The 15,609-nt window shown below is 37.1% G+C and overlaps 1 protein-coding gene across 1 annotated transcript in view; it reads right to left on the reverse strand.

The window, feature by feature from the left end:
• Nucleotides 1-15,381, reverse strand: part of HSDL2 (hydroxysteroid dehydrogenase like 2) — a 60,762-nt gene extending 45,381 nt beyond the window's left edge. Inside the window, exons 1-5 of the mRNA XM_024562189.3 lie at nucleotides 15,251-15,381; nucleotides 7,626-7,789; nucleotides 6,567-6,665; nucleotides 5,593-5,707; nucleotides 767-870 (exon numbers count right to left, since the gene is read on the reverse strand). Coding sequence (XP_024417957.1) covers nucleotides 767-870; nucleotides 5,593-5,707; nucleotides 6,567-6,665; nucleotides 7,626-7,789; nucleotides 15,251-15,267 — 499 coding nt within the window. The 5' untranslated portion in view covers nucleotides 15,268-15,381. The remainder of the gene's footprint in view (nucleotides 1-766; nucleotides 871-5,592; nucleotides 5,708-6,566; nucleotides 6,666-7,625; nucleotides 7,790-15,250) is intronic.
• Between the last annotated feature and the right edge of the window lie 228 nt (nucleotides 15,382-15,609).

Raw genomic sequence — 15,609 nt, forward strand, 5'->3', positions numbered from 1 at the left:
TACTTTTTAAAAAGACAGTTTTAGCTAAACAAAAATGAGCTACTTTTAAATATTTCCATCTTAATATTTTACCAAAAGAGACATTAATAAACTTCATTTTGCTTAATAATATTGAGGTAAGTTACATTATTGTTTCTTAAGCTGTTTCTTTACCTTTTAAAGAATGAAAGTGGTCACTTAAAAAGAAACTACTACTAGTAAGTAACAACAATTAAAGGCCGCAAACTCGTTTAACCTCATCAATGAAAACAGAACTTTGAGTTTTGCTATGTGAAATAAAGACTAAGTCTCTGATACAACTATTTTAAATGAGGCACTTATACATAAACCTTGTTATTTAACTGTTGTTATACACTCACCTTAAATCATTAGTTTGCTGTGAAAGGTTAAGTATTTCATGGATAGTTTTTAGCCAACTTTATTGAAGGATAAGTTACATTCAATAAAATACACCCATTGAACTTGAAGGATCTTTCCAGGATAATAGAAATGCATATCTTGATCTGAATGTTGGTTTACAGGTGTATAAGTTTCTCAAAACTCATCAAAATGAATCACTAAGATCTGTGCATTTTACTGAATAGAAATTATACTTCAATTGTATAATTACAGACAAAAGATTAAGAATCTACTTTCCAAAATGCTACTGATATTGCATAGAAAATGTAATGCTGAATGCTATATGCACATTGTGATTACATAATAGATACACTGAGGAGTTAATACAAAACATATGAACATACCATCCCCTCTACCTACCACCTACCACAGTGCTGTTTGAACCATAGTGGATTTAGGTTCAGTGGTGGGCTGAGATTGAGGATATGAGCAATTCTACTCTTTTTCAAATGGGGAATACATGCTTTAGACCTGAAAGCAAAAGAAAACACAAGTCCAATTAATAGTTTCTAACAATTACTCCACTTTTTTAAGTTATATTTTAAACTATTTCTAAAGAACAACTGAATTTGTTCAGTAATCTGTAGGGTACTTTCACTCTTCCTGTAGCTTTTTTTTACTCTTCTAGAAAAACATAGGTAAAGCAACTAATTTTCATCCTTGAAACTTTGCTTAATGGCCTGACAACATAATCTGTTTGATGATGATAATAAAATCCTTGTTACATTAGCCTCAACTACATTCTCCAAACTCTCTTTCTCCAATACACACACACACAGTTTTCAGTAACAATTAATGTACTTGTCAGCCAGCACAGCTTGTACTGTGTGGTAAAGAACAAGGGTATTCGAATTAGATAAACCTGGGTTCAAATCCTCCCTCTGCTCCTTTCTTGTGTGATCCTGGGGAAAATACATAGCATTCTACTTCTCAGTTCTCTCATTTGTAAGTGTTGGTAATACCTGCTACCATTTAGGGTTGATCAAGGGTTTAAAATGAGGTATATATGAAATATTTAAAACATTACATATGCTAAGCATGAAATAAACAACTGCTATTATCAATATTTTTTAGGCTGACTTATTTCCTCTTAGTAGGTGTCATATTTCTACTATGCTGGAATTGTAGTTTAATAACATAACTCCCAATACATTCCCAAATTCAATTTGCACCAATATGCAAAGCAGTATGACTTTGGGGGCAATATTTAGCTTTATTTTTTACAAATACTGTTTATAGTATAGTACTATTTATAATACAATTTATTTACAGGAGACTCAGGTCCAATATCTTAAAATTTTTCATTATTAAGCTATAACATGTTAAAGCTTAACATAGTATAGCTTAATCATTTTATACCTTTTAGTTTTATTGTACATTTTATAACTTCTAGGTCTTTAAACTTATGCATTCTTCTTTCAAGTCAGTTTTCCTACTATCAAATGTACAACATTCTTGTTACCATCAGCAATGCATTTTCAAGTTTATAAATCAAATACAATCAATATTACTAAGGGGTTTTTATATATTATTCCTTTCCAAAGGTGCTTCCCTTGTATGAGTATGAAATGGAGAGGGGCAAACAATATTAGAGCTGATAGTCATTAAAACAGTGAAGAGCATCTCAAAGCGTCACTAGGAAACAAACTGAATCTATTCCGGGCAATAAGACCACATCTGACATTCAAAGGAAAGAGCTCATTGTATTTACATTAGAAACACAAGCTTCTCCTTTGATCTGTCAGACAAAACCTTCTACCCACACTTTGCCTGCTGGCTCTCACCACTACAACTCCTAAATCAGGTGCATTTTCCTACAGTTAATATGCCCAGTCTTACACATTATATTGAAAATTCTTAGTGCCATGCTTAGCTACTAATACTTTCAGCTTAATAAAATAAGTTTATTGAAAACTTATTGTAAGCTCAAAGGCCTATATAGCGCATTTGAGTCAATAAACAAAGTGAGCTGGGTATAGGAAAAATCAACTGTTCAGAAATACAAATCTATCACTGAATTTCCAAAAACATCTAACATGATAACAAATACATATACTACTGGAGATTATACATTTAATTAAAACTTAAAAAAAAAAGTAAGGGCCTACCCTGTACCTCACCTCTACCTTCCGACCCCCTAAACCACTAAAACACAAGTCACAGGCCCTAGGGTCCCTGGGCAACAGGAATCTGGAAACCGTTCCAGATCCTTGCCGAAACCTCCAAATAGGTCAGTTCTTTGGGCCTTACCCCCACTTTCTCCCTGAGGATGCTTCTCAAGCTTCCCTGATAAAACAATCTATACTTATCTTACATGAATAAATGAGCATCACCAAATAAAAAACAAAACAAAAATTAAAATGGAAATGTCTCATTACGAATTTCTCTTTCATGACTTAGATCTTTCGTAAGACCAACAACCTGACACCTTTTCTTTGGTCCAAAGGTTTTAATGTCAACTCTTTTATTTGGCATTGCAATAAGCCTTTATCTGGGAGCAATACTTAGTTTTATTTAAATAATAGCTCTTCATAAATGTAGGAAATTTCAACAGTAAGTAGAATCTTTGTTTTTAAAAAGGGTTTTTGTTTTAGGCTATCTATCCCAAAGTATCTGTAGATCTGTTTTTCCAACATATTCATATTTAGTTTTTGGTACCCTAGTGTCCTGCAGCTGATATATTCCATTTGTAGTTCTTTAACTACACAAATAGTATTCACTGAGAAAGGGAAGTGAAGAAGGTTATTGCCTTATATTATAGTTGGAAATCACGTGTTGTTATTGTTTTATTTTGTTTTAAACTGAAATTTCAAATCTGCAACTATAGAAATGTAGTTTAGGCTATCATTTTCATTGTTGGAAAATGACCTCAGTATAGATAAGGGTCCAGATAGTTCTTGCTAAATGGGTCTCCCAAAGGTGTAATTTCACAAGGAATGAACAATGAGAATCACTCATTTGTGTTTACTAGAAGTCATGTCAGCTAAAATGTCCACGTCTTTGACCCAATCTTTGTTTGGGAACTGAACTGGGAACTTTCTCTTGGGTGGCAAACAGAGTCAATTTCTTCAACAATACAATATGTTTACACAATCTTGTCATACAGCAGGTGATCATGTTTGTATTCAATATGAGTAACCGTTCGTGTTTCAAATCACCGAGGTATAGTTGGTACTTAGAATTCATAGCAGTCCACTTTTACTTTTTAGCAAGACACTTTTTTGTATCTTTGTATCTAGTGAACAAAAGGATGAACAAACAGCCCTGGCTGGTGTGGCTCAGTGGATTGAGTGCCAGCCTGCAAACCAAAGGGTCACTGGTTCAATTCCCAGTCAGGGTACATGCCAGGGTTGCAGGCCAGGTCCCCAGTAGGGGCCAGGTAAGAGGCAACCACACATTGATGTTTCTCTCCCTCTCTTTCTCCCTCCTCTCCCCTCTGTCTAAAAATAAAATAAATAAAATATTTTTTTAAAAAAGAATGAACAATTACTGAACCTCCGTGTAACAATTCTACAATAGTTGAGTTTTTAATAAGTATAAAGTTAACACTGACTATTACAGCAGCATTGCCTATAGTTATGATTATTAATTTTCACAAATTACATTAAATTCCTAAGATATTTCTCAATACTTAACAAGCCATTTCCTAATGTTCATGTCCATGGTACCTATGATTAAATTTTTTAATCATATCAAAATTCTCCTGATGCTAAATAAATATAACTAGGTGGGTGGAATATTTCTACCTGTGGCATCATTATCTAAAATAGAAACTGCCACACACGACTTCACTATTTCATAAACCATGACCTTCTAAACTTTAATTCGATATACTGAGCAATAGTATTCCTGGCTAGATTTATATTTTTAAACACTTGTTTAAGTAAGTGTTTATATTCAATCAAAATTATTCCACACAGTTACCAGCTGTAAAAGATTATGATGCCCAGATCAAGTCTTCAGGTCACACGTAACTGCATTACACAGCAGCATTGCTTATTTTATGCGAAAATACACAAACCCTATTGAAATGGTAGTCCCTTTTCTAGTACATTACGTTTTTCATCGCTATCTTTTCTGTATGTTTGCCATAGTTCTTACCATGGTTGGACTCACTGTGTTTTCGATTCAATAGAGATATACCTTACATACTGAATTGATAGAAACATGCCCCATCTACAAAGAAGTAGGCTGCCCCTCATTTTACTTGAACATATGGCCCTCTTGGCATATGTCTCACTTTCCCACTTCAGGTAAGAGAAGTGGGTATGAGAAATATTTTACTTTCCTCATTAATATAAAAAACAACAGTGCAAATATAATAATAAGTGGTAACTTTTCAGCCTGTCCTCAGCATCCAGAACACAATGGAGCTCACGCTCCATCGAATGCGGCAGTGATACTCTGCTACTCAGCTATACCAGCTGTTGTCATGTGGGAATGCTGTCTCTATGTGGCCAGCTTTTCGAGAAAGGCCAGAAAGCTGGGGTTTTGTCTAAATCTCCTGCTTTTATTCATGGAGGAAACTAATAAAATTTTTTTTAAAGATTTTATTTATTTAATTTTTAGAGAGGGGAAGGGAGGAAGAAAGAGAAGGAGAGAAACATCAATGTGTGGTTGCCTCTCACGTGCCCCCTACTGGGAACCAGGCCCGCAACCCAGGCACGTGCCCTAACGGAATCGAACCAGCGATCCTTTGGTTCACTGGCCGGCGCTCAATCCACTGAGCCACAGGGCACTAAAGAAATTTTTAATGTAGATAATTATAAAAACAAATTTTTTAACATTGCCAGAGCCAAGTTTTGCAGACCCAATAAAACACGTCTGAGGGCAAAATTCAGAACAACAAACTTTACATTTAACCTTCATGACCAATCCTAGGCCATACTTAATCATCCCCACTTTAGAAATGAGGAAACAGATTCTATAAAGAGGCTTAGTTACAGTTATCAGATACCAGCTCCTGAAGGGTGGTAGACAGGGCTTGAATCCTACTCAAAGGAGTCTGACTCTAAAGCCCAAGGTCCTAACCACCTGTTCTATATATACATGTAAGACAGATACATATAAGGCAGACAAGCAAGTTCTATGCTTGACTACATTTTAAACTGTATTGCTATTCTGATTCAAATCTGTTTACAACTAGTTCTCTGAGCAAACATTATAACATTCTTCCCGACAACTCTAACTTACGTAAGGTAGGTGCCTCTGGTGTTGACGTTCATCATTAAATCCACCTTCTTCGTAGGTGTTTCCAATGTGTTGGTCAAGCTAATAGCACTGGCATTATTCACCAAGATATCAATTCCTATTTTCAAAAAATCAAGTTCCTATTAATATAATTCAAACTTTATAACAAAAAAGAAATAAAAAAACATTTACTCTGTATAACTGAACCCTAAGTTGGCTCACAAATACTTCTTTTAGAGAAAATGACTAACCAATACACCAGCATAAGACTAAGTAGTGATGTCACAAACACCAAAATGATTTTCCCTGGCACCACGGAGATAGCCAATCACCAGAGCTCCATGTGGAACTACAAGGAAGCTTTGTAGCTTCCTTTCTTTTCTGTTCTCTTGCCTCCTGGTCAGTCCTTCTTGTCTCCAAGACCCTAGGTTAACTTCCTTAAAGCTGCCCCTCCTCTCTAGCATCTTTCCAAGGCCTGCCCTCCTTCCAAGCACGCAGGTCTCCCTCCCTTCTAAGGCCCTTACTAAATAAAAGAGCTCCTTCCTAGTTTGGGGAACTGGGAAAAGAGAAAAGATCCAGAGTCTCAATTTCAGGCAAATCACCAGAGTAGATCAAGTTTGTTTTAGTAACTCATTCATATGATTATTCCTGCATCTTCTACATAGTCCTTCCCATATGTAATATATGATTATGTTAATTGAAAAGAGGCAAAAGAATGGGATCTGGGGAACTAGTTTTGGTTAGATGTCAGTAATTGTCAAGGTCCTAGCTTTATACTAGATGGTAGACTTGTTATATTATTCAAAATAATTCTTAGCAAATCAAAAATATTCATCAAAAGGTTTTTAAGATACATTTCTGTATGAACAATACTCATTTCTGGTTATACTCCAAAGACTCAGAAAAACTGAATAATTCAATTAAAATTATGGTTGCACCTATATTTTATGAGCAGTCAATAAGAATAAAGGCACTACCTCCAAACTTCTCAACTGCTTTCTCCACTGCATTACTGATTTGCTGTTCATCTCTCACATCAACAATACATGGTAAGGCCTTTCCTCCAGCAGCTTCAACTACAATGAATAAACAGAGAGAGCATTAAAGCATGCAAATAGTAAACCTTTCATTCTGATATAAGAGTCAAAAGAAATAAGTATCCTATTTTCAGAAAACCAATATAAATAACTATGTCTTATAACAACCAGGGACTCTACTCTGTAGTAGGACAGACTGACTAATCCATATCCAGCTTCACATTAGGTAGACCAGTTCCATTAAAAACAAAGCAGAATCTAAAAACTCTATTAAAAAGCAGAAAAAGGAAGGTAATTTTAAAAAACTTTATTTAAAATTTTTTTTAAATATATAAAGCAGTATAATGAACTACCACAAATTATCACCTATCTTCGATGATTGTTAATGTGTAGCCAGTGTGATTTATCTATGTCCAACCCCATTTTGTTTTTTGCTGATATATTTTAAAATAAATCCCAGACACCACTTCACTCATCAATACGTCATAGGTATTCCCCTAACATAACCACGATGCTATTAACGTAACTAACAGAACCAGCAATCTCAACTAAGTTGAATTTTTGAGTCTCCCTCCAGGTACGGTGCTTGGCACAATGCCTTGAATGTAAGCACTCGATAATAATTTGTAAAGTGAAAGTGTTAAAATAATAATTTGCAAGTGGTATAGGGAATAAAAACATGGAGAGTATTTGCAGAATGTTCACTTCATCCACCTCTCACATTCTTCTCTATTTCCACTCCCCCATTCTCTGCTCAGACCCAAGAACCACTGCCCTCGTGGGACATGAGTTTTAATGGCAGTCTCTCATATCATTCAAAAGTGCTGGGGGAGAAAAACAGTTCCCAATCACTGCCTAAGGTGACAAAATATTTTAAGCAGATAAAATTATTTTTAGGGTAGCTTTCAAATACCTATAATTAAACTCTCCAGCAAACTCCCTATGTAGTGACATCACGGTGAGGACAGTTCATGAAATAGCATTGTCACATTCACTCACTTTCTTCAGCAGCAGTATAGATAGTGCCTGGAAGTTTGGGATGTGCATGACTGGTCTTCGCAGCAATGACAATGTTTGCTCCATCCTTTGCTGCTTTCAATGCAATAGCTTTGCCAATGCCACGGCTTGCGCCTGTGATAAAAACTGTACATCCTGCTAGCTTCCTACAACAGAACAAATGTGGCCTTATTAGAAACCTCAATGTTTTATTTACTTACCAGTGTAAGAAACATATGCATGTTTTTGCAATACATGTTTCCTCCTCTGTGAAACTTTCTCTGAACCCCCCTCCCCCATCTGATTAGCTAATAACGCTACTGTACACCCACTGCACGTGATTTATAAATTATTTATTACAACTGCCGATGGCCAGTCTTGCAGTGATTTGGCAAACAAAATCTGCTCAAATGAAAAGTAAATCTTAAAGAGAAATGAGAAGTTAATAAACTACATAAACATGTATTATTTTCCAAAAAAAAAGTATTGATGAAGCTTATTTTAAGTGGTAGGATTATGAACAAATTTTATCATTTTTTTATCCTCACTCAAGGACATACTTATTAATTTTAGATAGAGAGAAGGGAGGAAGAGAGAGAGGGAGAGAAACGGCAATGTGAGAGAGAAACATCGATCGGTTGTCTCTCATACACACCCCAACCAGGGACCAAACCCACAACCTAGGCATGTGCCCTGACCAGGAGTGAAACCTGTGACCTTTTGGATTACAGGAAAACTCCCTGACCAATGGAGCCACACCAGCAAGGGCTATCATATTTTTCACATTCTTTGGCATTTTTCAAATTTTCCACAATAAATACATACCACTTAAAAGAAATTATCTAAAAGCAAATAACTGTTCAATGGATGTCCATCACTGTCCATAACAGCCAGAGTGGAAACAATGTAAATGTCAATCAACTGATAGATGGATATATAAAATGTGGTATATCCTTAGGGTGGAATATATTCAGCAATAAAAATAAGTGCTGCAATGTGGATGAACCTTGAGAACATTATACTAAGTGAAAAAAGCCAGTCACAAAGGAACACAATTGTATGATTCCACTTACATGATGTGCCCAAAATAGACAAATCTATAGAGACGCAAAGATTAGTGGCTGCCTAGAGCTGGGGGTGGGAGGTGTTGGGGGCTGTCAGCTAAGGGTTGTGGGGTTTCCTTTGGGGGTAAGATAATTGATTACCATGATGGTTGCACAACTGTGTGGATATACTAACGGTCACTAATATACTAATATTCATCTACCCAGAATTTCAGAGAGTTCATAGCCCTGGTGACTACTTGATTTCAGACTTCTGGCCTTCGGAACTGTGAGAGAATTAATATCTGTTTTAAGCCACTCAAAGTACTTCATGGTACTTTGTTATGGCTGCCCTAGGAAACTACTACACTCTGCCCCACTCTCCAAAAAGAATTTCATTCTTTCCATCAGTAGATCTGTATTACAAAAATTATTATTTTGTAATTATTTTGCAATTAATTATTTTTGTAATTAATTGTAAAATAATTATTTTGCAATTATTATGAATTTCACTAGTAAAAAATATTGTAGAAATTGGTTTTCTCTTGATATACACACATATCTCATATATATACATCTCTTATACCTACATAATAGCTCCATTTTTGCCTCTAGCCCACCAAGCCTAAAATATTTACCATTTGGCTCTTTACAGAAGTTTTAACCATAATCTAGAAAATACACTGTTTAACTTTTGCCTAGCTCTGTACTTTATATAACAGATTCATATAATAAATGTTATCCTATGATTTGCTTCTTTCACAAAACACTGGAGATTTAATCATGTTGGTACAAATAGCTACACTTATTTTAATTAATGTGTATTTCATATATGAATGTGCTATAAGTTATTTATTCATTCTACTATTTATGGACTTTGGGGATAGTCTCCAGTTTTGTTTTTTTGTGTTATGAAGAATGGTGTGACAAATATTCTTGTACACTTCTTCCCGTCACTTGTGCAAGAGTTTCTCTAGGGCACGTGTATTCACTGGTGAAACTGCTAGATTAAAGGACATTGTTGTGGACTTAACATGGCCATAAATCCTTTGGCATTCCTTCTATCAGGGCAGCATATTTCCCCCCTCCCCTTGAGTCTGGTGAGGCTATATGACCTTTTTTAAAGAAACAGAATGTGATAGAAGTAATATTCTATCTGGGATTTCCAAGCCCAGGCTATAGATGACTGACAGCTTCCATTTTCTCTCTCTTGGAAGCCAGATGCCATGCTGCAAAGAACAGGGACAGAGTATTATGTAATGAGAAGCCATGAGAGAGAGGACCTGCAGGGCGAGATGCCATTTAGAACAGTTTGGCTCCAGCCAAGGACCCAGCTACATGCAGCCATATGAATGATCTTAACTTATGTAGAGCAAAAGAAACCACTCAACCCCCCAAAACTGTGAATAATAATAAACCATTGCTGTCTTTCAAAAGTTTTATGGTTTATCTTTTAAATGTTGATCTTTAATCTACCTAGAATTTTTGTATATTAAGGTAGGGATCCAATTACATTTTTTCCCATGTGAATAACCAACTGTCCCAGTCTGAAAAGCCCATCTTTCTCACAGTTCTTCAATGCCAGCTTTGTTGGAGACTAAATCCCCCAAAATATATAGATCTGTTTCTAGGCTCTCTTTTAATTACAATAGCTTTCTCAGTCCCGATAACTTGTTGGGAACTGCCCTGCCTGGTTTCAGAAGCTGTAACCCATAGGCTGAGTAAAGGACCTTGGGACCATAAGCCACTAAGGAGACAAAGTTTATCTTCCTGGGAGGGGCATCACCTCTGCCCGCTTTTACTTCACCCTGCTTGGCCCCAGGCGGATAACTGGTTAGCCAATAACAGGTGGGATTCCTCAAGGGAGGGACGACCTAAGACAGGCATTGTCATGAAAAAGGCCCACAGGGAAGGACTGGGGGGGGGGCTATAGAAAAAGGGGGTGATGGACCCTCGCCCCTCAGCTTTGACATAGCCTGAGTCCTCATTCTGTCTGCAAGAATCTCTTGGCTGCCTTACTTCCCCTGCCTGATTTAAGCCTGAAACAATGCCAGAGGGTGGGGCCGCCCTGGGCAGGAATGGGCGGTTCCCAGGGTGATCAGACCTAAGAGTACATAAAATCCTGTGAAACCTGCTTTGCTAAGAACGTCCTCAATTTTCTATTAAAGGTCCAAGCATGAAATGAGTTTGTTTCCCAAAGTTTTATAGCCCTTTAGCTAACTGACCCTGACTAAGAATAAGCCCTCAGAGTTCTTTTAACCTTATCTATTGTTTGATCATTACTGACTGACAATGATTGATGAGCTTTACCTGTATTCTTGTGCAAATTGAACCCAATAAAAGCCCACTGAGGAACAGGCTCCAGGCCCTTCTCCTTTAAGAGAGCGGCCAACTTTCCTCCCCAAGCAGATCATGTCTTGGTAGACTTATTCTCATTGGGGCAGACTGAGGGGATGCTGGGGTGGAGGGTCTGTGGGCAGAGCCCCCCACCCCCCAGTAACTAATAAGATAAATACTTCCAATTTGTTCTTCTTCAAGAACAAATTCGTGGCTATACTTGAACCTTCACTTTTCCACATATATTTTAGAATCAGCTTAGCTAACTGCATAAGCAAAACCAGTTGGAATTTTGATAGAAATTGTGTTGAATCTATAATTTAATTTGGAGAGAACTGACACGTGTTTAGACAATGAGTTCTCCAATCCATGAACATGGTAACATTCTCTAAGTCTTCTTTAGTCTTTCAATGAATTGTAAAAGTTTCTATAGAAGGGTATTATACATCTTTTGCTGGCTTTGTTCCCAGGTACATCATTCTTTTTAACTTTTTATTTGTAAATATTTTCCCCTTTTTTTATTGTTGTGCAATTACAGTTGTCCCCATTTCCCCCCATGTAAATGACTTCTATGAAAAATTGCAAGAATAAAAATAGTGCAAAGAAAACACATATATCCTTTGCCCAGATTCATATATTGTTAACATTTGACCCCCCTGCTTCAGCATTTATGCTCACTCTCTCTCTCCCTTTCTTTCTGTATATCTTATTTTTTCAAACTACGTAAATGTAAGTTGAATATGTCATGTCATGGCCTGTTATTTTACATAACCACTATAGAATTATCAACTTCAGTAACTATAACATTGATACAATACCTACTTTTATCTAACATGCTGTCAACACTTCAAGTTTGTCAATGGAGGCAGTAATGCCCATTAGAGTAATTTTGCCCTACAGTACAGAACCCAGTTTAGAACCAGATAGTGCATTTACTTGTCATATCTTTTCAGTCTTCTGTAATCTAGACCATTATTGCAACTCTCTTATCTTTTATGATACGTATTGACTTTTTGAAGACTGTAGTGCCATTCATTTTTAAAAATGAATGCTTCCCACTTTGGATTCAGCTGTTATGTCCTCATGATAGATCCAGGTTATTTATTCCCAGCCAGAATATGAAATACAGTGTCCACAGTGTATCATACCTGGAAGCACACAATGTCCATCTGTACTTACGGTGATATTAATTTTGATCATCCAATCATGTTATTATTTCTCCACTGTATAATTACTATTCTTTCCCCTACAACCAATAAACCATCAGTGCAAAGACACTTAAGGACATCATTAAAATTTTATTATGGAATTTCAAATATATTTAAAAGTATAGAAAACAGTATAATAAGCTCCCATTTTTAACAATTCAACAATTATCAAAATTTGGACTGATTATAAGAAAGCGAATCTCAGAGGTCATATAATTTCACCTCTAAATATGCATCTTTAACTTTTACATAGCAATGTCATTATTACAGCTAAAAAAATTAACAACAATTGCTCTATATTGTTCAGTACCTACCCATATTCAAAGTTTATCATGTCCCAACTATTGCTTAAAAAGCCCTTTCTCTTCACCTCCAGTCTAGCTAGATTGATTCTCAATAGAACAAAGGACATCTTCCTCCTCATTCAGAGTCTCAGGCATTGCTGAAAGAAAGGCAAAAGCGGCTTCTCCTCTTAACATGAACCCTGGGTCTCTACTACAGAGAAACTCCTCCAGCTTTAAGGCATTAGAACCTAGGGGTTGGCAGAGGATCCTCATTACATAAATGGAAGGAAGGAAGGAAGGAAGGAAGGAAGGAAGGAAGGAAGGAAGGAAGGACAGACGGAAAGTAGGTAGGTGGGGGAAGGAAGGGAAGGAGGGAGGGAGGGAGGAGGAAGGGAAGGAAGGAAAATTTCTCAGTACACAGATGGCTAAAACTTGCTAATGCAGAAATAAGCTACACTACAATTTACCACAATTCTCTGATACCTGAAAATCAGAATCATGGTGATAAAATTTGAAAATATTTTTAAAGAGAAAAATCACTTTTCAAAAACTATACAAGCTATTCTAAAGTTCATTTTGAAAAATAAACATCCAAAAATTACCAGGAAAATTCCGGGGGGAAAAAAAATCCGAATGAGGTAGGAACTAGCCTTCAAAATATTAAAACATTTTATGAAAGTACAGTATTTAAAATGGCTTGATACTGGTGCATGTAGAGACAGATTAAAGCAATATAATTTAAAGAATCAGACCCCTATACATACAAGAATTCAGTATAAGATAGAGGTGCAGTTTCTAACAGAAAGGAAAAGGTAACGAGTTGGTCAGTGGTGCCGGGACAACTGTACAGCCAGTCACCTGAACCAAAATGATGTGGGCTTCATAACTCACTTCCTATGCCAACAGCCTATGCAAAACAGCATTTCAGCTCAAGTGGATGAAAAATTTGAGAGCCAAAGAAAACCCCTCAAACATAAAAATACTAGATGAATACTTATCATTTAAAAAAAAATGTTGATTTAAGATGGCCTTAGAGGTTTGCACAAAAACACAAAAGACTTTAAAAAGACTGATAACTCTGACTATAAAACACCTATCTGCATGACAAATACTATAGTCAAAGTCAAGACACAGTAAAAAAAATACTGAGAAAATTATTGGCAACACATAGAATGAATTTCTTAAACTAGAGCTCTCAGAGATCAAAAACCTTATTGTGTAAAGCAGGCAAAGAAAAAGATACAAAAATGGCTTTAAACCAGAATTTCTCAATCTCTGCACTACTGACGTTAAAAGGTGCTTACCAGCATCCCTGGACTCCATCCATTAGACTCCAGTAACAACCCCCTCATTTTTATTTTTGAACATTTTACTGTTTGCCAACATATTGGGTTAGGAAAGCTCATTCACCCCTTTGGATGTGCAACGTTTTTGGAGGGCTATTAGTATTAGCTATCAAAATGTACTCTTTGATCCAGCAACCTCACCTCCAGGAATGTATCATATAGATACATTCAAATATGTGCAAACAGATGAATACATGGATAATCGTTGCAGCAAAGATGGAGTAACAAAAAAATTGGAAATGATCTGGCATCCAATGGTAGGGAGCTGGTTAAATAAATTATGCTACCTCAATAGAATACTATGTAACCACTAAAAGGGAAGAAGGGCTACATGTATTTAATATGTGTGTCCTAAGTCATATTAGGTAAAAACAGCAAGGCCCAGAAGAGAGTTTGCTACCATTAAAAGTGATGTGTGCAATGCCAATACACAGAGGATGATTATAGAATAGTATGCTTCAAATTTACATAATCTTATTAACCAATGCCACTCCAATAAATGTAACAAAAAAATTTTAAAATGTAGTATGTATTTAGGGCGATATACAAATATATTTATAAATGAACCTATCTTTAGGAAAAATACCAGAAAGCAACAGAAGGAGAAGTTAAGGATGACGAAAATCACTTAAGTGACACTCAAAAGTTCGAGCTGTTTTAAGTCTTTTGGCCATGAGTATGTTTAAAGCACATTACATATTGGAACGCCACTCAGCTCAATACACCCATACTCCATAGAAACAAAGTAGAACAGTGGTTGCCAGGCGCTGGGGGGAAGGGGAAAAGAGATGTTTAAGAAGCATAGCCAGAGTTTTCAAAGTTGAAAAAGTTCTAAAGACTGGATGCATAACAATGTGAATATATTTAACACTACTGAATTATACTACCCTTAAAAATGGTTAAGATGGCAAATTTCGTGGTGTATTTTACCACAAAAATCTTTTTAAAGTGAAAAAAAGTTCCCCCCTCAAAAATACCTGTACTTTAAGGTTAGTTTTGTTTGTTACTAATTTGAAAGTCACTTTTTAAAAACGCCATTATTTCATTATTCCAGAATGAGTGTTCAGAACCAGAGGACAGTCATGAGGCGCACAAGTGTTCCAGTGACCTTTCACCTAGAACTGGCGTGCCTTCATCCAGACAAGCTACTGTTCAATCCCAGGTGGGGCCGGCCCTACGGGCGGCAGGATAGCCCACTCTGGATCCTTTACCTGTGGAAGAGGTTTTTATATGGCTGCCACCCTGACATACACAACTTTGGGTTACTTCTCATGCGTTAACGTAGTTCTAGGAACATTGCGTCCAGCGTGGAGGAGATTCATTAACCCTCCCACCGCCGCCAGGCCCCTCCGACCATCCACGCTGGCTTCTGCCGCCCGGTCTTTCCCTGTGCTGACCCCAAGCCCTTACCCGGTATTGGGTAACATGATTTCCGTAGATCAAGGTCGGTGGCTAAACAGCAGCAGCAGGCAGATAGTGAGAGGCGGTTCTTCCCTCCGCATTTAGACCCGCCCCAGACAACGCCCCGGAGGCCCCGCCCTGAGCTCTGCAAAGAATGGGCTACGGAAGCAGCCGGAGGTTGCTGAGTGCGCCTGCGCACGCAGTTGTCCTCTCCCTTGCCTGGCCCTGGAAACCGATCCTCTGCGCAAGCGCGGTAAAAGACAACTCTGGCCCGCCCCTCTCCTGGGCTCTGCATTGACAATCGGTATCCTGCGCGTGTGCGTTCGCGGTTACGTTTGCTTTTTCCGGGCCTGTAAAGGGTTCCTCGT

The sequence above is a fragment of the Desmodus rotundus genome, chromosome 1 (assembly GCF_022682495.2).
Source record: "Desmodus rotundus isolate HL8 chromosome 1, HLdesRot8A.1, whole genome shotgun sequence".
NCBI classification, from domain to species: Eukaryota; Metazoa; Chordata; class Mammalia; order Chiroptera; family Phyllostomidae; genus Desmodus; species Desmodus rotundus.